The 22,282-nt window shown below is 43.3% G+C and overlaps 4 protein-coding genes across 4 annotated transcripts; 3 read left to right on the forward strand and 1 right to left on the reverse strand.

The window, feature by feature from the left end:
• The first annotated feature begins 2,408 nt into the window (after positions 1 to 2,408).
• LOC127773054 (fasciclin-like arabinogalactan protein 13) lies at positions 2,409 to 3,730 on the forward strand. The gene has a single exon (XM_052299064.1). It carries the CDS (start codon positions 2,471 to 2,473, stop codon positions 3,224 to 3,226), a length of 756 nt encoding a protein of 251 aa, XP_052155024.1. The 5' UTR covers positions 2,409 to 2,470; the 3' UTR covers positions 3,227 to 3,730.
• A 3,181-nt stretch (positions 3,731 to 6,911) lies between these two features.
• On the forward strand, positions 6,912 to 8,042 carry LOC127772610 (fasciclin-like arabinogalactan protein 13). The gene has a single exon (XM_052298559.1). It carries the CDS (start codon positions 6,979 to 6,981, stop codon positions 7,795 to 7,797), a length of 819 nt encoding a protein of 272 aa, XP_052154519.1. The 5' UTR covers positions 6,912 to 6,978; the 3' UTR covers positions 7,798 to 8,042.
• A 5,469-nt stretch (positions 8,043 to 13,511) lies between these two features.
• Positions 13,512 to 14,260, forward strand: LOC127773809 (monothiol glutaredoxin-S9). The gene has a single exon (XM_052299990.1). The coding sequence runs from the start codon at positions 13,584 to 13,586 to the stop codon at positions 13,968 to 13,970; it is 387 nt and encodes a 128-aa protein (XP_052155950.1). The 5' UTR covers positions 13,512 to 13,583; the 3' UTR covers positions 13,971 to 14,260.
• Positions 14,261 to 18,259: 3,999 nt separating this feature from the next.
• LOC127773808 (protein ECERIFERUM 16) lies at positions 18,260 to 22,203 on the reverse strand. The gene is made up of 4 exons (XM_052299989.1): positions 21,841 to 22,203; positions 21,273 to 21,382; positions 20,769 to 20,873; positions 18,260 to 19,588 (listed from the first exon to the last, which is right to left on the reverse strand). Exons 1-4 carry the CDS (start codon positions 22,172 to 22,174, stop codon positions 18,857 to 18,859), a joined length of 1,281 nt encoding a protein of 426 aa, XP_052155949.1. The 5' UTR covers positions 22,175 to 22,203; the 3' UTR covers positions 18,260 to 18,856.
• Between the last annotated feature and the right edge of the window lie 79 nt (positions 22,204 to 22,282).

The following is a 22,282-nucleotide window of genomic DNA, read 5'->3' on the forward strand; positions in this document are numbered from 1 at the left end:
AGTGTTTGCGAGGTACTTAGAGATATTGAGAGGTGAAACAATGTGAACCATTGATTAAGAGGATTAAAAGAGGGGCAAGTATGGAATAAAATTTTCATAACTAATAGCAATGGAGTAATCGACTACTAAACGATGAGCATTTTGAGTGAATCGAATGCCTGGATCCAATCACCAGTATTGTTAGGTAGAAAACAAAGTAAATCTTTCGAACAATTTAATGCATCGATCGATCTGCAGTTCTACACCAGAAAAAAAAAAAGAGATCGACGCCTCCTTTCTTCGACCCTTTGGCTTAGTTCTTGTTCTAGGGTTTGAATTGGTCCACTAGAAGAGGACAAAGGGAGAAATATCAGCATAGTTGAGGGTTCAAGATGGACCAATCGACGGCTAGGCGCAAACGCATCAGATAAGATCTACTCTGCTCCTATACTATTTACACAATTGATTCGTTATTTACATAGTTAATAAATTCCTTCGTATAAGGAACTAAAATGAGATCTCCTATGTTTTTCTTCTAGGGTTTGAATAGGTGAACATGTAAGGAGACATGGTTGAGAGAGAGAAGCTCTAATATCTTGTTGGTTAACCTGACATAGCATGTTCAGATGGATGCAATCATTAGGTATATTTTCTCTACAGTTTATGTTTTCCATGAATGTAAAACTTAAATCGGCGTAACCCTTGAGTTATATTTTAATGTTCTTGGGAACAAAATATAAATCTCAAAATAACTATGCAAATAATGTAATGGAGAATTAATGGGAAGAGTTCTACCATGTTCTTGGGATCAAAATGTAAATCTATAGAAAACCACGTAAATAAGAACTTTAATACTAGTACCACACAAACAACTTAACTGGTACCGACACGGTACCGATCTGAATTTGTGGACAACTCTTTCCTTTCCTCTCTACTAGCAAATTTATCTTTTTACTTGGTACCTGAGTGCCTATGCCAATACTCAAATACCATAGTACATTTTATTATGGAGTGTTGGATCTTTACTTTTTTTTGAATGCAAACACCATAAAAGGTTAGTATCTCTTAAATACTATAAAATTTCTTTTTGTTTTTTGTTTTTTTGGAAAATAGAATTTGCCATGCGACAAACTTTAACATAGTTTTGCATCTTGCGCGTTACACATCGGAAATACTAGCATGGCACTAAGTACAGAGGCCGGAGATGTATTACTCATTTTTCCATCATCTTAGTGCATTTCATTTTAAGAAAAGCTGTGTGCTGCTGTGAACTAGAAAGCTGAAGAACCATTATCGAAAAAAGAAAGCTGAAGAACACCCCTAGCACCTGGCTTTATTCTGAAGTGCGCATGGGCTCAATAGCACACACTCATATGATCATATCGTCCAAATTTCAATTCGCTGGAGAGATTCTCTCCGTCGCAAATGGGCAATATAATAAAAATCACAAGAATTATTCCCGTAGCTGGAACGGTTGGCTCAAACGAACTCCTGTCTTTCTCTTCAGTGTCCAGCTCTCCATGATGATGAGCGAGTACATATACATACAGTTGTATGCTGTTCCTGAAAATTACCTGCTCAATCAATCATGGCGCATCATCTCGTCGTCGTGCTCGCTGCGAAGCGTACGAACGGATGCTGACAAGGACCAACCATTAGAGTGACCATCCCCGTTTTGTGTCGGTAGATGATGCTAGCTGCCGTTGGAGCTGGAAGTTTGTCTGAAATCTAGAATTGAGCTCATCTCAGAATTGTGCTAGTTGTCGATTTCGAATCGTGCAAGCCTGAATGTCTGAAACTCTGAAATGCATGGCTCCTGAAACCTCTGCAGTTAACCGTTGCTCTGCAGACAGATGACTGACAAATAGCAGTAGATAAAAACGCATTTGCTGCTTATCCTACAGTAACACACTGATTTGCAAGTTGATGTGTTTTCTGATGGATCATGTGAGCTGCGAACCGTTGATCTGTGCAAAAAACCGCAGACTTTCCTGTGCGAGCTCTGTCCAATTGCCGACCGAGCGAATTCAGTGAGCTGCATGCGTGGCGTGCGTGCAGTTGAATTTGCCCAGGAAAGCTCATCGAATTCGCTCCCATGGGGGCAGAGAAGCATCCCATGTGCGATACATCTGAAAAAAATTGAGTTCAAAACTCGAGTGGTTTGATCTGTCATGCTAACTAAGCCGATCTGCATCTTGAAATCTGCTGCACCTTGGAGGAGAAAACAAATACCAAAAACAGTACTGAAAATTTGCGATTGATTCCCTTCCTGATCTATGCTCCTGACCACTACTATCATCTCGTCTCGTCAGTCAAATCATCATTTGGTCAACACTAATGACAGACTGTTCATCCATCCACGTCGGCTCGCACATGCCGACAGCTACAAATGCAGCTCGATCTTGGGATATAAATAACGGCATCTCGTTTGCCGTTGATCTGTCTTAGCTAACTACTTCACACTAGTGAGAACAGAGCTGAGCTGAGAGCAATGGCGATGGTGGCGAGGAGGTTCTTGGTGGCGGCGGCGGCTGTGTGCCTGGTGCTGGCGGCGGTGCCGGCGGCGATGGGGCAGGCGGCGGCGCCGGCGCCGAAGGGGGCGCCGGCGGCGGCGCTGAACGTGACGGCGATCCTGGAGAAGGGCGGGTCGTACACGACGTTCATCCGGCTGATGAAGAGCACGCAGCAGGACACGCAGCTGAACAGCCAGCTGAACGGCACGTCCACCGGCTTCACCGTGTTCGCCCCAACCGACGGCGCGTTCAGCAGCCTCAAGCCCGGCACGCTCAACTCCCTGTCGGCGCAGGACCAGGTGTCGCTGGTGCAGGCGCACATCGTCCCCAAGTTCTACTCCATGGACGCCTTCGACACGGCGAGCAACCCGGTGCGCACCCAGGCGTCCGGCGGCGACGGTCCCTACACGCTCAACATCACCGCCACCTCCACCAACCAGGTCAACGTCTCCACCGGCGTCGTCGACACCACGCTCGGCACCGCGCTGCGCGCCGACCAGCCGCTCGCCGTTTACTCCGTCGACAAGGTGCTCCTCCCGTACGCGCTGTTCGGCCCCAAGCCGCCGCCGTCCCCGCCGCCGGCGCCCAGCAAGAAGCCGGCCAAGGGGGACACCAGCGCGTCCGCGGAGGCGCCCGCTGGCTCCGCCGACCACCCTGCCGGTGCCGCCCCCGCCGCCGCCAGGGCCGCCGGGTGGGGCGTGGCTGCCTTGCTGGCCGCCGCTTGCCTCTTGTAAGATGAGAAATTCGTGTCGGTGCATATGAGATCAGAGGCTACTACTGGCTGAGTGCATGATGCATTTCAAGAGTAGTTCTTGCTGCAACTTAAACTACTCCTCTTCCTCTCCTTATTCTTCTCTCTCTCCTTGTGATTGAACAAATTTATCCAGTGGTTTTGAAGAGTGGATGACGAAATGCAGTCGAAATGTTTTTCTGTACATTTTCGTAAAAAATCTACGTAGATCTTCGATCTGTAATATTTTACCAGAGTAGGTGACTAGATCGAACAAGCATTTTTAGCGGTCCAAGCTTACCAATAAAAATGGCATGTTGCATTTGGGCCAAAATGGGCTGCATTTGGACCTGATCATCCTTAACCAGCCCAAGATTATCATGGGCCCATTGGGCCAAACGAATTTAGCAAGGCCTCAAGGCTCTCAACTCTATCAATCTAGTGCAAACTGGGCCAAGCTGGATATATGTATCACTACGGCCCTGTTTAGGGGAGTTTTTAATTGCTGCAGCTTCTTCTAGAATCTCCTAAAACAGTCTAGCTTTTGATTCAGGTTCTAAGAAGCTGTAGTTGTAGAATCAAGAAAATGAACTAGAAACCAGAAACTGGGTTTTTCTAAATTCTCAGAAACTGGCTATCAACTTCTTTGAATCTTAAACTCCTCTAAACAGGTCCTATGTCTGGCTCGTTTATTTCGTGATTTTTTGCATGGAATGCGATTAAGAAAAGACAAACGGATTTGGTGCCAAGCACAAGCATGTTCCGGTGAGCAGTCAATTTCTCGATCTCTCGCTGTTCCTGGTCTGGAAATTGAAGCTTCCCCTTGGCTAGCTAGCTGGAAATTCAATTTGGTTTTTAGTTCAAGTGGCGACGTATGGGTGCTCGCCTGTCCATCCGACAACAATGCAAATTATTTTATTCTCGCATCTCTCGCGCCATCAAGATCTATCTATCTAGCATCAGATGTTTTACGTGCTTAAAAAGTGAAGGAAAACGCATCTAGCTTAGCTGGTGATACCTTCTTAAACACTCGTCGTGTTCCTTAAAAAATCATTTGTAGAACGCCTCATCTACCAATGGACCAATGGAGCACCGGAGTCGGAGAAGAAGCTAAAAATACTCACCAGATTAATCGACGCGGCCGGATGGATGGATGGATGGATGGATCGGGTGTCGCTTCCGAGCCGCTGCGCCGTCGCAGTTGCCAATATCTCTTCCTTCTTTCTGATCGTCTGCATGCTGGTGATTGACCGGGTTCACGTATGTATCTACAAGATTCGGCAATAAGGCCAAGAAAAGTATAGTACTTCTGCTGCAACTGCGTGAATGCCCGGGTGTGTACAAGGAGGTAGAGGTTCTGATAAACAGCTGGTGCCAAATGGCAACTACTTCCCCCATTCCAAAATACACTCCCTGTGTTTTATAATGAAAGATTTTCTAGCATACCCATATTTATATAGATATTAATGAATCTATATGTATATGAATATGAGTAATGCTAGAAAGTCTTACATTGTGAAACGGAGGAAGTAAGTGTTTTTTTAACTTCGATACAATTTTTAGATGTTATTTTCACTAACAATATCTTTTAAAGTAAGATGTTTTAAATAAAAAGAGTTATTGATCTTTTTATATTTTTACCATTAATAGTCAAAATAAAAAATGGTTAACTTACACTATTTCTAAAAATATTTATATCTTAGAACAGATAAAGTAGCTAGTAAGAATTATATAGTTCTTACTAGCTAGCTAGCTACTTATATAGTTCTTTCAACTTGTCTTACATAGTTCTTTCATGGATTCTAGGATGATTTTATAGGAGAAGTTACAAACCAGAAGCTATCTTAAACAGGCTTAAGTTTGCTTTAATGTGGAACAGATTCTGGTGATCAGATATTAAACTGCTAGCTAGCTGCATACTGTCTTATTTGTATGAGAACTCCATTGATCAACGGCACAGTGACAGTATACACTACACCCATCATGTTCTCATCGGTTGAACCGCTACTGATACATATAAAAAAAATCAGCACAGTTGCATTGATTATTTGATTTGATTAATTATGTATGGTTCAACTCTCTCCTGGAAGTTGAAGTGGAGTAGTTTCATATTGCAAGTCTCGCACGTCAGAAACGTTGCGGAGGCACTGTCAAACGATCAATATTTCGACAGGGACGGCCAGCTTGCAGTAGAACTACAACTATACTGTCGGTGGCAAACTTCTTCCAGTTTTGTATATATGACACTGCATGATTAGCATACATATAAAATTCTAGTGATAGATTCTTTGCTCTCTGATGTTGAAAATTGCAGTGATAATGTATATAATCATGGGGCCAACATGTACATATATGAACTGAATGAATGCATGCATGCATGCATGGTTTGTGGCCCAACCTAACTGGAATGCACATTTCCTGAATATACAAGATGAACAGACGACAAAATGTTGAGACTGATCATATCATTCATTTGTATGTAGTACAGGTCACACCTAATAATAATATCAAATTGTAGGCATCTTGGGTACTTCGATACAGTTGGTTTTGTACATCAAAGAAGATATTCGATCAAGTTTCTGGCAGTTAAAACATCGCCCTCGAGAGGTGCCTCCCCGGCCGAGACTACTTACCACGGCCGCCAAATGCATACACACTGCAAAAAAAGAAAAAAAAAATCTCGTAGTGCAGGGGAATGCAAACTGGTGTGCAATCATCCAGTGAAATTTTTGTTCTGGTCGTGTGTGAAATTTAGAACGAAAGGAATCAAAGAGTTTTTAGCACAAAGAGACATCCGCTACGAGCCTATATATTCGCAAAATTAAGGAGGCAAAGTGAAATTTAGAACGAAAGGAATCAAAGAGTTTTTAGCACAAAGAGACATCCGCTACGAGCCTATATATTCGCAAAATTAAGGAGGCAACCACATGGATGTTGGCATGGAAAAAATGGCCTACTTTATAGACGTATTTTTTTATTTTGTCCTGTATATAACTGTATTCAATAAAATATAACAAGTCATGTGTGAAATTTATAATGCAAGGAATCAAAGAGTTTTTAGCACAAAGAGACATCCACTACGAGCTTATATATTCGCAAATTTACGAGGAGGCAACCACATGGACGTTGGCATGAACAAAAATGGCTTTATTTTGTCCTGTATTTCACTGTATTCAATGAAATAGAAGAATCTCCAATCTCTGTCGTATTGATTTTTTTTAAGAGAAAAGGGTATTTTTTTACCCGGCCTTTTTAAATTAAGAACTTAGCTTTTAAATAATCCAATCTAAAATTCGCTTCTATAAAGATTTGAACTCAAGATCTTAAAGTGCTACTCAGGTTACTGTAACCACTATACTACATGCTATAGTATTGATATCTAGTGAAGAATGTGAAATAAACCTGCAAATGTGCAATGGAATGAAAATGTTGTAGCATTTGCTGGCTTCACTTGGGTTCAGGTAGCTCGCAAATCACATCTAAGCTCACGCAATAAACTAAAAAAAGAAAAAGAGAAGAGAAGAAAAGAAAAGTTGGCTATGATTATGAAATGAGCCTCGCTGCCTTTGCTGTTCCAGGCCCACGTCCAGCTCACCACCTCACCTTGATCGCTCACTCACACTCGCTCACACACTCACTCTCCCTCGCCACCAACCACACTATAAGTCTATTAAACACGCACTGCTCCCAGCTCTCAGATCGCCGCCTCCACCACCGTTCGTCCGATTCCTCGCCACCACACCCACCCACCCACCAATGGCGTCCTCCCGCCTCCTCCTCCTCGCCGCGCTGCTCGCCACGGCGGCGGTGCTGGCGGCGTCGCAGAAGCCGAAGGCCGCCACGCCGACGAAGGCCACGCCGGCGTCGCCCGGCCCCGCGGCGGCGGCGGCCGACGGCCCCGCGCCGACGAACGTCACGGCAGTGCTGGAGAAGTCCGGCAAGTACACCACCTTCCTCCGGCTCCTCCACGAGAGCCGGGTGGACACCCAGATCAACAGCCAGCTGATGGACAGCTACAACGGGCTGACCATGTTCGCGCCCACGGACGCCGCGTTCGCGGCGCTCAAGCCGGGCACGCTCAACTCGCTGTCGTCGCAGGACCAGATCCAGCTGATGCTCTACTGCGTGCTCCCGCGGTTCTACAGCCTCGCCATGCTCACCACCCTCGGCGGCCCCGTGAACACGCAGGCGTCCGGCGCCGACGGCCCGTACAAGTACAAGATCAAGCCGTCGAACAACAACGTCAACATCTCCACCGGCGTCAACTGGGCGCTGCTCTCCACCGTCGTCAGCAAGGACTTCCCCCTCGCCGTCTACTCCGTCGACAAGGTGCCGCTCCCCTACGAGCTGTTCGGCCCCAAGCCGCCCACGCCCGCGCCGGCGCCGGCGCCCGCGCCGTCCAAGTCCAAGACCAAGAAGCACAAGAAGTCCGCCGGGATCGCCGAGCCGCCCGTCGCCGACGACGCCTCCGCCGACGACACCACCAAGAAGGCCGCCGCGCCCGCCACCGCCGTCTCCAGGTGGGTCTTCGCCGCCGCCGGTGTCTTGGCCGGCGCCATTCTCGCCGCCCTCTAAGCTAAGGAGACGACGACGACGACGAACAAATGCATCGCCCATGCATGCCGTATGCACGATGACTGAACTGGAGTGGTGAACCGAATCCGAATCCGAATTGATCGAGATCGATTGAACCGTGTACCGATATTGTTGTGCTGCTCTGTATGTCCATCGGCTTTATTCTTTCTCTTATTTTTTTTGGGGTTATAAAATTTCTTGTTGATTTGTATTTGTAATTTATGTGATATACTTACTAGAGTGTACTTCTTTTTTTCCATTGGATTCTACCGCATGAATCATTTCAAAATTTTCGATCTGGATCTGGGGCATGTGTCACGGCTCACAATAACGACATCCACTGATGCTTAGAAAAAGTACGAGTAGGTGTGGGTGGCCGCTGCCGCTACTGCTGCCAGATCCAAAACACGAGAGAGGTTGGTAGTGGCAGCAGCCTGAGCAGCACGTCGATCGGTGCAATGCACAGTAGTAGATGACACAGTAGATCTCAGCAATTGTTGCATGCATTCCAGCGATGTTTCGCTGTCCGTCTCGTGGCGAAGAAGATCTACTGGGTGCAATGCAAACGCAAGCGATCGTTTTCGCTGCCAGAAGCGACACCGCACCAAACGACGATCGATACTGCCTAGTAGTACTACACTGTGTTTGCACAATCCCCACCCATCTCTTTGTACTTGCAAAAACCAAAGAGAAAAAAGAACCAAAACACTCCAATTCCATAGAAAATAAACTTAATATGAAATGTGACACATTCTATCATATTGTTACGAATTTGGATAGAAATCCGTTCAGTACATTGAAAACATATACTCAGATTTTTGGCATACCCATATATTGGAGATGAACATCTGGGAATGGAATCTGTCACAGAAGTAATTGATCAAGCTGATTTTTCGTGTACGCAGTGGAGGAGCTGAGCAGAGCGGCGTATAAAGTATTTTCAGGTACTATACAGCGGATGGGAGGAACAGAGCATCTGATCCGGCTTTGCCTCACATGGAACCTACCTACCTACTACTACCAGCTCTGGATCTGGGCTTGAGCTTCCGGTTCTTGTTTGTGCCGTGCCGGCGATAAAGTAATCGGTGGTGGCTACCTCGGTCTTGCCCATACATGTGATCCTAGTAATGAACCAAATTAATTTTCTACGGATCTCTCTCTGGGCAGGTTAACGTTGTGCGCTTTTGAGAGTAGTTTGGTTCGGTATCCGTTGGATTTTACGTTCGTAGAAGAATTTAAGTGCATTTGAAATTGAGCATGCTCTCGTGTAGCCATTCCTGTGGATAAATTAAGTGGTGGAGGTTATATGCTTATCAATTTATGCCCCCGGAAAATAATATACAATTTTCGTTCAGCTTAGTCTATGTACGTACAAGTTAATACGTTGGACATCTTAGGACAGAGAATTTACATCCTACTCTCAAACTGCATTTTCTTTTTGTTCCAGCTGAATGGGCACCAAATGTTAGAACATACTCCCTCCTACCCTAAATGTTTAACGCCATTAACTTTTTTAAACATGTTTAATCGTTCGTCTTATTCAAAAACTTTTGTAAAATATATAAAACTATATGTATACATAAAAGTATATTTAACAATAAATCAAATGATAGAAAAAGAATTAATAATTACTTAAATTTTTTAATAAGACGAACGGTCAATCATTTTTAAAAAAGTCAATGGCGTCAAACATTTTGGGATGGAGGGAGTATGTCTAATATACTAGTTTTATTTGGTTATACTTGCACTTTTAGAGACTAGGTACTACTCTCTCCGTATTTTAATGTATGACTCCGTTGACTTTTAACCAACGTTTAACCATTCGTTTTATTTAAAAAATTTATGTTATTATCATTTATTTTACTGTGACTTTTATTAATCATCAAATGTTCTTTAAGCATGATATAAATATTTTTATATTTACACAAAAAAATTGAATAAGACAAATGGTCAAATGTTGATTAAAAAGTCAACGACATCATACATTAAAAATACGGAGGGAGTACTATATTGATTGGGAATGAGTGTTTATAATCAGAGCTCCGAAAATGTAGGTTTCAGCTGAATTTTGTTAAGAGCAAGTTTAATAGTGTAGCCAACTACTAGCTCCAATTCATCTATAGCCAATCTAATAGCTCATTCATACAATAGTTAAATACTACACTATTAATATCTGGTCCAACCTGCTATACACACACTGTGTCTTGGAGTCCGTGCTACAGCTGGCTACAAATCTATAGTCCGCTGCTCTTCTCTCTCCTTATTTATCTTCTTAAAATATGTTTGCAGCTGGCTTATAGCTTGCTATTGTACCTGCTCTAACAATAGCACGTGTTTATGTATCGTTATATGGCGTCTCTTAGGCTATTAATGACTAACATCGTTTCGCCATATGACTAAATTTTATAACATTAAATTACACGCCTGCATACACTTAAAAAGAGAGAGGGATAAAGTTGAGTTTTGGGCTACACTTAAAAAAGCGGGCCACACGCCTCTCTCTAAGCTGGCCCATAGAAAAGGAAAGGCTCACATTAGCTATCTCTCATTGGGCCCCTGCCAAACCGAGCCCACTTAACACTTGCTCCTGAAGGCCCAAATATCGGCCCATAATAATATCCCCTGTAATGGATGGGCCTAAATTCTGAACAGGGCTGGCTAAGCTGCCGCCGCCGATCTTGCCATCTCGCGGAGCGATGCATCGATAGGCATGGAATGGCCGTGTTCTGCAGAGAAGAAGCTTTCTTGTCCAATCGGTTCGGCCGGTGACGCAAGAGACTTGACGTGTACGTGTGTTTGTGTGTGCAGGACACAAATCCATGCGTGCGTGGTCGAGCGCGTTGGGACAACGTGGCTCACGAACACCAAGGGCTATACATCCCGGTGAGGTACGGTGGCAGTTGTCAGGCATGCAGCAGCTGACGCCGCCCGGAAGCCTGATCTGATCTGCCGACGACAAGGGGAAGGCGAGATTTGAGTTTAGAACTACTAGCATCATCATTTCGTACAAGTTTTATGCGTAAATTATTTTTTATAAGCATAAGTATATGTTAAATGATGGGCTATAATGCTAGAGTGACGTATATATATCTCATGGCTCGTTTGGATCTAAGGGGCTCCCTGAAAATTCTTATTATTTAAGAGTATTTAATAAAGTTTATGTATAAAACTACTTGCGGAACCTCTTGACTAATTTGCAAGACGAATCTAACAAGATATATTAATCTATAATTAGCGAATGATTACTATAGCATCACTACAGCAGATCATAGATTAATTAAGCTCGTTAGATTCGTCTCGCAAATTAGCCTTGGGATTATGAAATGAGTTTTGTCGGTAATAAAACCTAATAATGCCACGAACTTACTTAAAATATGACACAAATTTAGCAATAATATATATTTCATAGCATTACAAATCCACTAAAAGCAACATTTGAGTTCAAAAGTGCAACTTAAATAGTTTCAAAGTTGCTTTAGCAAAAACCATTCCATACGAATTTAAAAGGAATTGGTAGAAAATAATCATTTATTTCAAAGTACCCCATATAATTGTTTTTCATAGGATAAAATTCTCCAGAATTTCTCTGCCTTTTTCCATTGTTTCAAAAGAGAGCCTAATTACATGGTTGCTGGTCTCCGTCGACGTCCATCTGGCGGCCGGAGCAGAGCAAGTTGGGGGCGGTCGATCGGTCGGACTGTCCGGGCCGGGGGCGGGGTCTTCTCTGCCGCGATCGACGTACGACGTGACGTGTGCGGTTGCGCGCGCGTCGTCGTGCATGCATGATATTATGATATGGTGGGTGACGCAGCTACGGATCATGCCGCGATGTGCTTCCGTGTCCGCCTTGGAAATTATTAACTGGCCCCTTGTTAGTTAACCGGCCGCCTTTTGGTTTTGAAGCAATTAACCGCAATCAACACGAGCAAATGATTTTGGGGGGGGGGGGGGGGGGGGGGGGGAAGGTGAATCACATCGGAGCTGGATTAATTAGCGTCAGACTCTACACAGGTGCATGCATATTGGGATGCAGTTACGAGTACCTAACTCATTATTCTGCAGGTAAGTTTACCATGACAAAAAATCGACCGTGGTAATTGTCAGGAAACTTATATAGATACACTTCATCATGCGCTTCAATAATTAATGAGTTTTTAGAAGCGGACGGCATGGAGTACGTACGTGTGACGACTAAACAATCCTTAATTGTCGCAAGCCAACGACTGATGTTCGATCGATGAAGATGCCAGCTCGATGCCGCTCGCCCTATCTGAACAGAGGGAGGAATGGTTCAGCCAGCAGAAGCCAACTGTTTACGTCACCCATGATCTGTATCCTTTTTAGCTCGCCATGGACACGCGAAAAACAAGCACATACCAACACCAATACGTCGTCAGACACTTACTACACGTCGTGCGAGCATGCACACACGTACACATATCCATTCTTACATACGTGATCAATGAAGCAATCAATTAATCCAGAAAACAAATGAAAACCCAGCGGCCGATCGACTGAATGGATCAAATTAACCATTTACAGATCGATTAAGCCCTTGTGTAGATCCCACTTAAAATTTTTAACACTGTCATATCGAACGTTTGAAAACTAGCATAAAGTATTAAATATAGGCTAAAAAAATAACTAATTATACAGATTGCGACTAATTTGTGAGATGAATCTTTTAAACCTAACTGCTCCATGATTTGATAATTTGGTGCTACAAACATTTGCTAGTAACGGATTAACTAGGCTTAATAAATTTGTCTCGCGGTTTACTGACAGATTCTATAATTATGTTTTTATTAATGTCCGAACACCTCGTACGACATCCTATATAATAACCGATGTTACATGTCAAAATTTAAACACCTCTAATTGATCGAATTGGATGAGATAGTACTGTAGCTGCAAGAGGAGATGTCCAAGTCCAATCAAATCACGTCATCGTCTCGAACGAGCGCATCGATCTGCCGACGCCGTATTGCAATCGAAACCTTGGGCGGATCGATCGACGTCCGCATCCGATCCCATACCTGCTGCTGCGGCGAACAACCGGTGCTGATGATGATGCAGAGCTGATCAATTGATGATTGGATTCTTTCCCCAACTTGGCCATGGCAACCGATGAAGTGACATGGTACTATACTAGTAGCACTTGCACGGCTTGGAAGTTGGAACAGGAGCTGTTTGAACGTGTGAGGATGATCAACAGTTGATAATTAATTAGTGTCATAATCCAATGTTGCCGTGCTTACTACACCAAATTGACACTGTTGGTATACTTTAGCAGCAGAAGCAGATCATATCTTTTTTTTTTTTGAAGACTTAAGCAGATTACTTACTTCTATATCATTGTCAGGTCGGCTCAGTGCTACCACGACGTTCAAATCAAATCTACCACGACGTCCTCGTGGCGATTAATCCCGGCCGTCCATGTGGGCACCAGGGCCCCACACGAGACCCCATCCGCACGTCACCCTCCACGTCATGGATTCGGCGGGCGCGCGCGCGCGCGTCGGGTGGGCCCCGCAGCCCCCTCCCCCAAACCGCGGCTGACGCCCCGCCACGTCACGCCCGACCCGCCGCGGTTGGGCGCGAACCGGGTCGCCGTCCTCTCCAGCCTTTGCGCGTGGGACCCACCGAAACCGACCGGCCGGCTGGCGTCACGACCCCCTGCCGTGACGTCACCGGCCTATATATATCGCGGTGGCTCTCGGTGCGCTCTGCCCAGCACAATTTGCATTTCGCACGCAGAGAAGAGAAAAAAAAAAGGGAAAAAGAAAATGTACCAGGCGATCCCGTACAACGCGAACCGGGCTTGGCCGGCGGCGAGCCGGCCGGCGACGGCGGCGCCGCCGCCGCCGCGTGGCGAGGAGGAGGAGGTGAGGAGGGCGGTGGCGGAGTGCCCGGTGGTGGTGGTGGGTCGGAGCGGGTGCTGCCTGAGCCACGTCGTGAAGCGGCTGCTGCAGGGGCTCGGGGTCAACCCGGCGGTGCACGAGGTCGCCGGCGAGGCCGAGCTCGCCGGGGTGGTCGCCGGCGGCGGCGGCGTCGCGCTGCCGGCGGTGTTCGTCGGCGGGAGGCTCCTCGGCGGGCTCGACCGGCTCATGGCCGTGCACATCTCCGGCGAGCTCGTGCCCATTCTGAAGGAGGCCGGTGCACTCTGGCTCTGAATCAACAACGCAGTAGCGATCAAGCTGTTTTCCTTTTTTTTTTCTTTTTCTCTCCTATTAGGTTCAAATCATCTGATGCTTTTAGCTTCTTTTTTTTTCATGGCATTAATAATGGTGTTGTAATTAGATAGGACGAAAAACTTGAATTCTTTTAGGATTTTAATAAGGATGATTAGGAGAAGTGTGTGTCCGTTAACGCTACTGTACTTAATTACCTTGTAACTAGTACCTATACCTATTTTCGACCATGTAAATACGAATGGGAGAAATGAAGAGAAATATTTGCGGTATTTACTTGTCCCAAATTCCCGGTGTTTTTCCGGTTGAGAATCTGATGCTGCAAAGAAAAAATATTGCTGCACATGCGCTTGCAAACATCCCTTTCTTTTCCTGAATGCGTTGTCGCCGCTACCGTGCATGAACGGCAGCGTATTGGATGCTTGTAATTCATGGCCGGCTGTTGTTTGTTGTGCACCTGTGCTAATATTTTTCTTTTCCTAGTTTTGATATTCTGATATCACAATTATATATTTAGACTTCCCTCAAAAATTTATATATTTAGACACTATTGTTCTAAACATATGGAGTAAGTACTAAACCTTAAGTTTGATTAATATTTGCACCTCTCTATATCTGTCACTGACATTTTGCAGCCACCTGCAGGATTTCATTCAACTAAATCTGTAGCAATTTGGAAGTAATTAAGCCGGACGCAGGCAAGCCTGATCATCAGCAAAGAGAATCAAGCTTCACACGTTGGCATGTCTGTCCATGAGCTTCAGATAGCAGCATTATTCCACGTCAGGAAAGCAGAAAACCTTCCAAAACTAACGAGACACAAGCCAACCTGCAGCGTACTATTGTAGTACGTAGTTGTACCATGTAAGAAAAAAATATACAATACTATGGAATTATAGATGTTCATATTCTCTACTCCACCTGATCATGCATGCACGGCTAGGCCGGTGGGAAAAATGACAAGAGGCGAGGCACATGAGTTGTCATAACGTCATTAACAAAAACCACACGAAATGCATTTATATATAGGTGTCCTTTTTCTTCCTTGCTATCAAATGCGTACCAAATAAATCATGCAATAGTTTGGATACCCTACATTTGCACTGGCTGGAATGGCACTAGCCAACTACCTAGGATCAGTCAGTCCCAAAAATCATTATCTAGAAAAAGTTAGTCCCAAAATGAAAAAAAAAATCTTGATGCTCACTTTGAATTTTTTTTCACACATTATGTGGAACAGATATCAAACTGCAACAGAGAATGTGAATATGCAAAAATTATAGTGGTTTGTTCGATTTGTAGGATTTTCAAAACATAAAAATAGTATGAGAATATATATGCAAATCTAAGAATTGTAAAACATAGGAAATCCTATGCAAATCTAAGAATTGTAAAGCTGGAGTGGATTTTTTTTTTTGGTGAGTGTGTGTGTTTTACATCAAGTGAAGGGATAAAATTTTTCTATTGTCGATTCCTTTGAAACAATGGTAGTTTTAGTGCCCATTTCAAAGGATGGTATAATTCTATACTTTTCCTTCACAATTTTCTCTTAAACGAATGAGCCGTAGTTCTTTCGCCCTGTGGGAAGCCGCAAGCTGGCATGCTACAAACCTACTACAAACTGATTGCTGAGTTATACGAGATGCTGATTGCTGAGTGCGTTTCCCTATCATCCCTATGGCACTAGGGCATGAAGACAGTTTACGTCGAAAAGTAACCCAAGTACAAATAAAAGAAGACTTGACTGACCAATCGAGATATTTTTATATGCATCTCTCACCGTCCCATAAAGTCATAACAGTTTTGGAGAAGCAATTGTACAACTCAATTCTTCAAGGAAAATTGCATGTTATGATCAGGAAAATGTCCTTCTGTTAGAAGTGATTACAGCAAGCTAACACGTCACTATCATCACAAATTCATTGAGATTTTCAGATGAGCTCACGCCAGAGTAAGGACGTTTACAGCTCAAGAAGCACGTGGCAAGAAAGATAGGGGAGAAAAGGAAAGGCGGTGAATTACAATCAAGAAATTCAGATTGTTTTCAGGACTGCAAAACTTTAGTGCATGACTACATGTCTGTGAGACTCTGACCAATCAAATAAATAAAATATATATGGTGTAAGAAATAAAATGCAAATGGAAAAGACTCCGTGTTAACCAGTCCAGAGTAACTGACAAATACATGCATGGTTTCAGTTTCAGCTTGCTACAAATTGTGGGCGGTGGATAGATGTAATTATGTAAAAGCTTAAGCTAACTCTTGAATATGATTGGCGTTATGAATTTTTCTTGGTAGGCATACTAATCGCGCACACAAAAATAAAATAAAATAAAAACAAATGATGCCTTCCAGAATTCAGATTCAGCAAAGAACCAACCATGAGACGTGCTGACATATCAGTGGCATGATAAGAGCGTCTCAGCTTAACAATAAAATAAACAAACAAGCATGTCGACGTAATCCGATGACGATTGCAAATGTACTTAGTCTCATCGACGTGGCACGAGCAAGGCCACGGTACGACGTGAGATAAAGATCTGCGAGATCACGCAGTGACATCAACATGTTTGACAAGTTAGCTAGCAGTTGGGCGGCAGATAGTGCTAGTAAATGGTTTGCAAAAGACACCTACTTGACGTCACGACTTTGCATATGTACTCATCAATATACGTCATACTCATCCTTAATAAACCACAATCTCCCCCTTATGATGGTTTCCAGCAACACCCTAAGTGGATGACTTTGGCTACATCTAGGATCTGGTCTCTTTGTTCAACCTTGTCAAAAACTTCGGTTCAGAAATCTAGATGCCTTGTTTCTTAAGTGGATTGTTCTTTTTGCACTAATTCCATGGAATCTATTTCTCCTTTTCCAATTAGCTGTGAATATTGGAGTTTGGCCGACCACAACTTCCTTTTGAAGCTTATTATGAGGCCTAAAGAAAAACGGGCCACCTTTTAGCGTTAGGGACTTGAGTGAAACAGAAGCGTAGAGGAAAGAAGAGATAAGCTAGGTCAGGCAGACCAGCTGACCAGGTGGCAGGTGCATATGTTAGTATGGAATACGGTGTTGAATATAAAAACAAACAAACTTGGAGGCAGTCAGGAGTCAGGACGCAGGAGAAACGTGTTTAAGGTGTAAAGTATGGTAAAATTGCATGGCTTAAAGTCAGCAACTTAAGTTTCTAGATGAAGTGATACAGAATTTGGTATTATGGTAACATAGCCTGCCATTTTCTTTTTTTTAAAAAAAGTAGAAATTATGTAGATGCATTTGAGTACCGACTTTGGGGCGTGGATTCTACTCCTTCTGTTAAAAAAAAACTAATTTAATATTGGATGGAACTTTTCCTAGTATGTTGTTCAGATTTATTGTACTAGAAAAAGGCTCATCCAATACTAAATTGGTTTTTTATGGGACGGATGAAGTAATGCAAAAGAGAACCATCAAATTAAATAAAGTATATACACACTATTTCCATTGAATGCTATGAATTGATCTACAATGCTGAGTTCAAGTATCTTACCAAAACACACAGCTGAAGTCATGGGATGGGCAAGAGTCATCATGTTGTCATGCAGATGGCCCATGAAAGCAACCAGTTTGGCTGCAGGCCACACATAGCCCTTGGAGTGATGCAAGAGCCATCTCTGTGTATATCCTCATAATAAAATGCGGATTTTTCATGGACAGGGTGTCAAGATATGCTCACATCTGCGAACCATAAACATGAGAGTAAATGGCGATGAACACCCACCAAAATAATATCATTACTGAGCAAATGATCAAGGCAAACCCCCCAAAAAACTCAATTGTATTTCTTTTTCCAAATTAAATGAAAGTGCCAGCAACAAACTTTCATAAAATCCTTGTTTTTCTTATGGTTTATGGATCATAAAATTCTCAGTAGCAAGGGAAAAGACAGATAGGACTCTCACATTTACCTTTTTCCACAGAGAGCTGGCACATCATGTTCCATCATAATCGTGCATTAGTCTGTTTGATCCTACAAATCATTGGCAGGGCTGCAGCATTATATAGGAAAAAATCTGAATCGGTTAGCAAGCGCTACTACTAAAAAGAAGATAGCAAGTACTAACAAGCAGAAACAGTCGGTGGCCCAAATTTTACAGTTTGGACGATTTGAGTTCATTTTAGCCCCTGTCAGCTGAATAGCATGTAGCATGAAAGATAAGCATCAGTATGAACTTGAATACATTTGTAGTGAAAAGAAAGTAGGTAAGTAATACATATAAAACATGGCATGGATAAAATATGGAGACCAGACTGTTAGAATTAGCTCCGTTTCAGTAAAAAACAACAAAGTACTTCCTCCGTTTCACAATGTAAGACTTTCTAGCGTTGTCCACATTCATATAGACGTTAATGAATCTAGACACACATATGAATCTAGATTCATTAATATCTATATGAATGCGGGCGATACTAGAAAGTCTACATTGTGAAACGGAGGAAGTATGCTACAGGATACACAAAGGTGACTATAATCAGATAATCAGTTCAAGAAGGCACATGTAGATGTAGGGGAGCTTTAGGTTTTACAGCAGTAAGCTTCCTGCATTCCAGTCATTAAGCAACAGTGTGACACCATAGCAAAGTCTTTGCCTTGAACTAACACGTGCAGAGAGGAAAAAGTGGAAGCCATGGGGTGATGGGGGCCAGGCTTTTAGACTATCACTGTATCAACTCTTGTTCCCCAGTGAACCTCCATACTGATTGGTATGTGAGCTTCAAAAGACAGCTTCCTGAAAGCTATAAACTAGATCTTGAAGTCAACATAAGTGCAATGGGCCTCTGCGCTGCAGTAAAGGATCCAACTGAAACTTCATCATGGCAATCGTCTCTAGAGAGAATCAAACCATGAGTCAAAATCGTCCGACGCATTTGAGGGTCCGGAATTAGGAGGAACACTGACACTTGAGATGTTGTCTTTGCCCTTAGCAGATGTAGTTTGTTTCTGTCCATTCAAGCACAGTGAAGTGTCAGTGAGCAAGTCGTCCACCAAATCATCAATAGATGTAGATATATCTATCTGGTTAGCATATCTGATGTCAATATTGTGGTCATTCTTGGAAGTTGAGCCTGGTTCAGCAAAACCTTCATTCTGGACAGAAGGAGAAGTCTCTGAAAGCAAGTCATCTAGAGCATCGTCACAAGCAGCAGTCACCAATGATTTGGATGAAGTGCTAGGTGTAACTTTCTTATCTGGTTGATTGACTTTCACATTTTGCAATGTTGATTTGTTTCCAAATGATTCATCTAAATTGGAGCCAGAAAGATGAGTTCCACCAAGCGTATTAAGAAGCATATCAAGTTCTTCTTCTGCAGCAACCACCTCAAACTTTGCCCCTTCACTATTGTTATTATCTTCTCCAGTGTCCAAATGCACAGAGTGAGAACTAGTCTTGGGTGATGATGTGGATTTATCTTCTTCAAAACATTTCAACTGACAATCTGCTTTCATTTGATCATCACAACGAATGCTGTCATGGTCATGAATCAAGCTGCCTTTAGCATCACTATCCACATCTGTGCCTCTTTGAATCTGTATTTGATTGACCTCAGATGCAACAGCCTATAACAATCAGGCAAAACCATGAATACACAATGAAAAAAAAATAGCAAAAGAAAATGATCTTAATGGCAAGTAAAGTAGGCATATACAAAGCTTGCAATTAAAACATCAATAGATAAAAGCATCCAAGGCAGGGAGAAACAGCTAACTTACTAAGATGAATACTAACAGATCAAAAACCTTTATGAACCAACGACCTAACAATTGCATGAACCATGCACAAAGCTAAGTAATAAGGGCACTAAATCATCCCAGTTGGCTGTGTATATCTACATGTGGGTATAGAGGCCAGATTTCAGTCCATTATCTAAAAATAATTCCAATCGTCCCAGTACAATAGGTAAAATAGACATAGTTTACTAGGGTTTAAATACCCAGTGAAATTCATTACTCTATCTAATCCTATGCAGATGGCTATTGTACTGTACAAAAAATAATCCTTCCACCACTCAGAAAGTTTGGAAGCTAAAAATAAGCTATGTGGCTGATGGCAGAACTAAGAGATCGTAGTGCAGACAGTTACCATGACGGGCCACTGGCAAAAGGTGCATTAGTGAAATATGAAAGGTAGATATCAAACCATAGTGTGGTTAATGCACAAAATAGAGTGCCTAGAGGAATGGCCAATAGGCAGATGGATATCAATAATACCAGCAGCAAATATCAACCAGAGCATTGAAAGGCTGCATTGCAGGCAGACCTGCCATGGCAAGGCATATGAGCTACAGGCATTAACAGCAGAGATTAACTTGTAGCAAGTGGAGGTCAAAAGGGTAGGCACCTAGGTGATGATGACTACTACAGATCAACCATAAGGGTACCAGCCCAAATTGTCCTTTTAAGGGTTTGTTTTATCACATGGAAATCAGAATAAGGAACATTGCACATTTTCATTGTATACAGATTGGGTGTCGCCATAGACCCGTAGACACTTCAAGAATAATGTTTGCATGAAGTAAGTTAAACCCCTACTTGAACATAGTGTAAAGGACCGTTTGTTCATAACGATTTTTTAAATTGAACTTTAGAAAAAACAAAACAAGGGTATATACAATTTCTCACGGAAAAGCAAAACTACAGTTACAGTTTACTAAAAGTAGACAATGTAGCACATGATCAAATACATTTGAGTACTTGGAAAATTAGCAAAACTAAAGAAAATTGCTATAAACAGACGTACCAGATCCTCAGGTAGCAGATCTTTCTCTAAGAAAAGCCTCTCAGAAAGCTTAAGCTTCGAAAGATGGGTGGCCAATGCATGCAGATCCATGGAGAGAAAAGGTACCTAAAAGTTGAGGGGAAACAAATTCTCACATAAATATCTAAAAATGTGATATGAAGCTGCCCAAATTCACAAGGTTTTAAGAGTTGATACACAAATTGTAAGGTACATAATCAAAACTACATGAGGGTCTACAAATCAAAATAAAGTCTAAATTCCACATCCCTGTCTGTTCGGACTACTATCATCAAGCTATCCAGACAAATTTCACTCTGTAAACTGACAATAGTCTCGATGCAAGAAACAAAGAGAGGTTTCAGTCATAGCCCCAACCATGCTCAAACAAAACATTTTAATCATTTACATGTCATTCGTCTCACTAAGACCAGACATTACAATAGTTTACTTGATGTGGCAGCACAAGACAAGTAACAAACGTAATATCACAGCACCAAATTTTACCTCGAAATCGGGTGCTAAATCATCTTCTAAGATGAAGTTGTCATCTTCACACCAGGACAAAATCTCTTCCCCTTTAGCTTCAAGCATAGAGGTTGAAGCCTGCATAAAATCTAAAAAAAAAAAAGAAAAATAAAATTAACAAACTTAGCAACAGTGGAGAAAGCAATCACAAATAGTAGGCCCACTTCCCAAAGGACACATCACATGATCATCATCAAAATAACCGATTACAGACATCAATTTTCCAAAACTCTCACACCAAAATGTAAGTTGTGGTTATATACTAACTGACACAGCAGAAACTCCGTTTGAACTACCTAGCGGCCTACGAGATGTATGCTCAACTCAAATTCTATAAACAAAGGAGTACCTCATGATGTTTGGTATGCTCAACTGGCTTCTTAAGTGAGGTTTAATATGACTAAGAACAAAATATTTCTCAGTTTAGCTAGTGCCCTCGTTTCGTGTGATCGTGTCTATGTAATGGTAAGCAAGGATCGCAGTTCATGCTTGAAGCGATTCTCCCGATGAGCTTTGTCAATGAGGTAGTGGAGGTAGGGTCACTCACCGAATGGCGAATCCTGGGAGGAGAGACGCTGCGCCTCGCGGGGCTGAGCCCGAGCCTGCTCGAGCAGGAAGCCGAAGTCTGCGCCCTTGCTGCGCGGCGCCACCTCGCCGGTCCACTCCGAGGGGGCCGCGGATTCATCGGCATCGTCCTCGCCGTCGTAGCGGTCCCAGTTCGACGGGAGGTTGCGGCCGCGGGGGCCGGAGGCGGAGGCGGCGGCGGCGGCGGCTTCCGCGCGCTTCTGCCTGTGAGCGGCGGCGGCGGCGGGAGTCTGGTGGGCGCGCCGCCCCCGCACCGTGTGCGAGCGCTTCGCCTTCGCCGCCGCCTTGGGATCCATTGGAGGGAGAAGGGAGGGAGAGGGTTTCGGCGGCGTGTTTTTATTTGCAGTTAAGTCCCTGTAGGTTCGCGATTATTTCATCTAACTCCCTGAGATTTGGGGGAAAGT

This window comes from Oryza glaberrima, chromosome 5 (assembly GCF_000147395.1).
Source record: "Oryza glaberrima chromosome 5, OglaRS2, whole genome shotgun sequence".
NCBI lineage: Eukaryota > Viridiplantae > Streptophyta > Magnoliopsida > Poales > Poaceae > Oryza > Oryza glaberrima.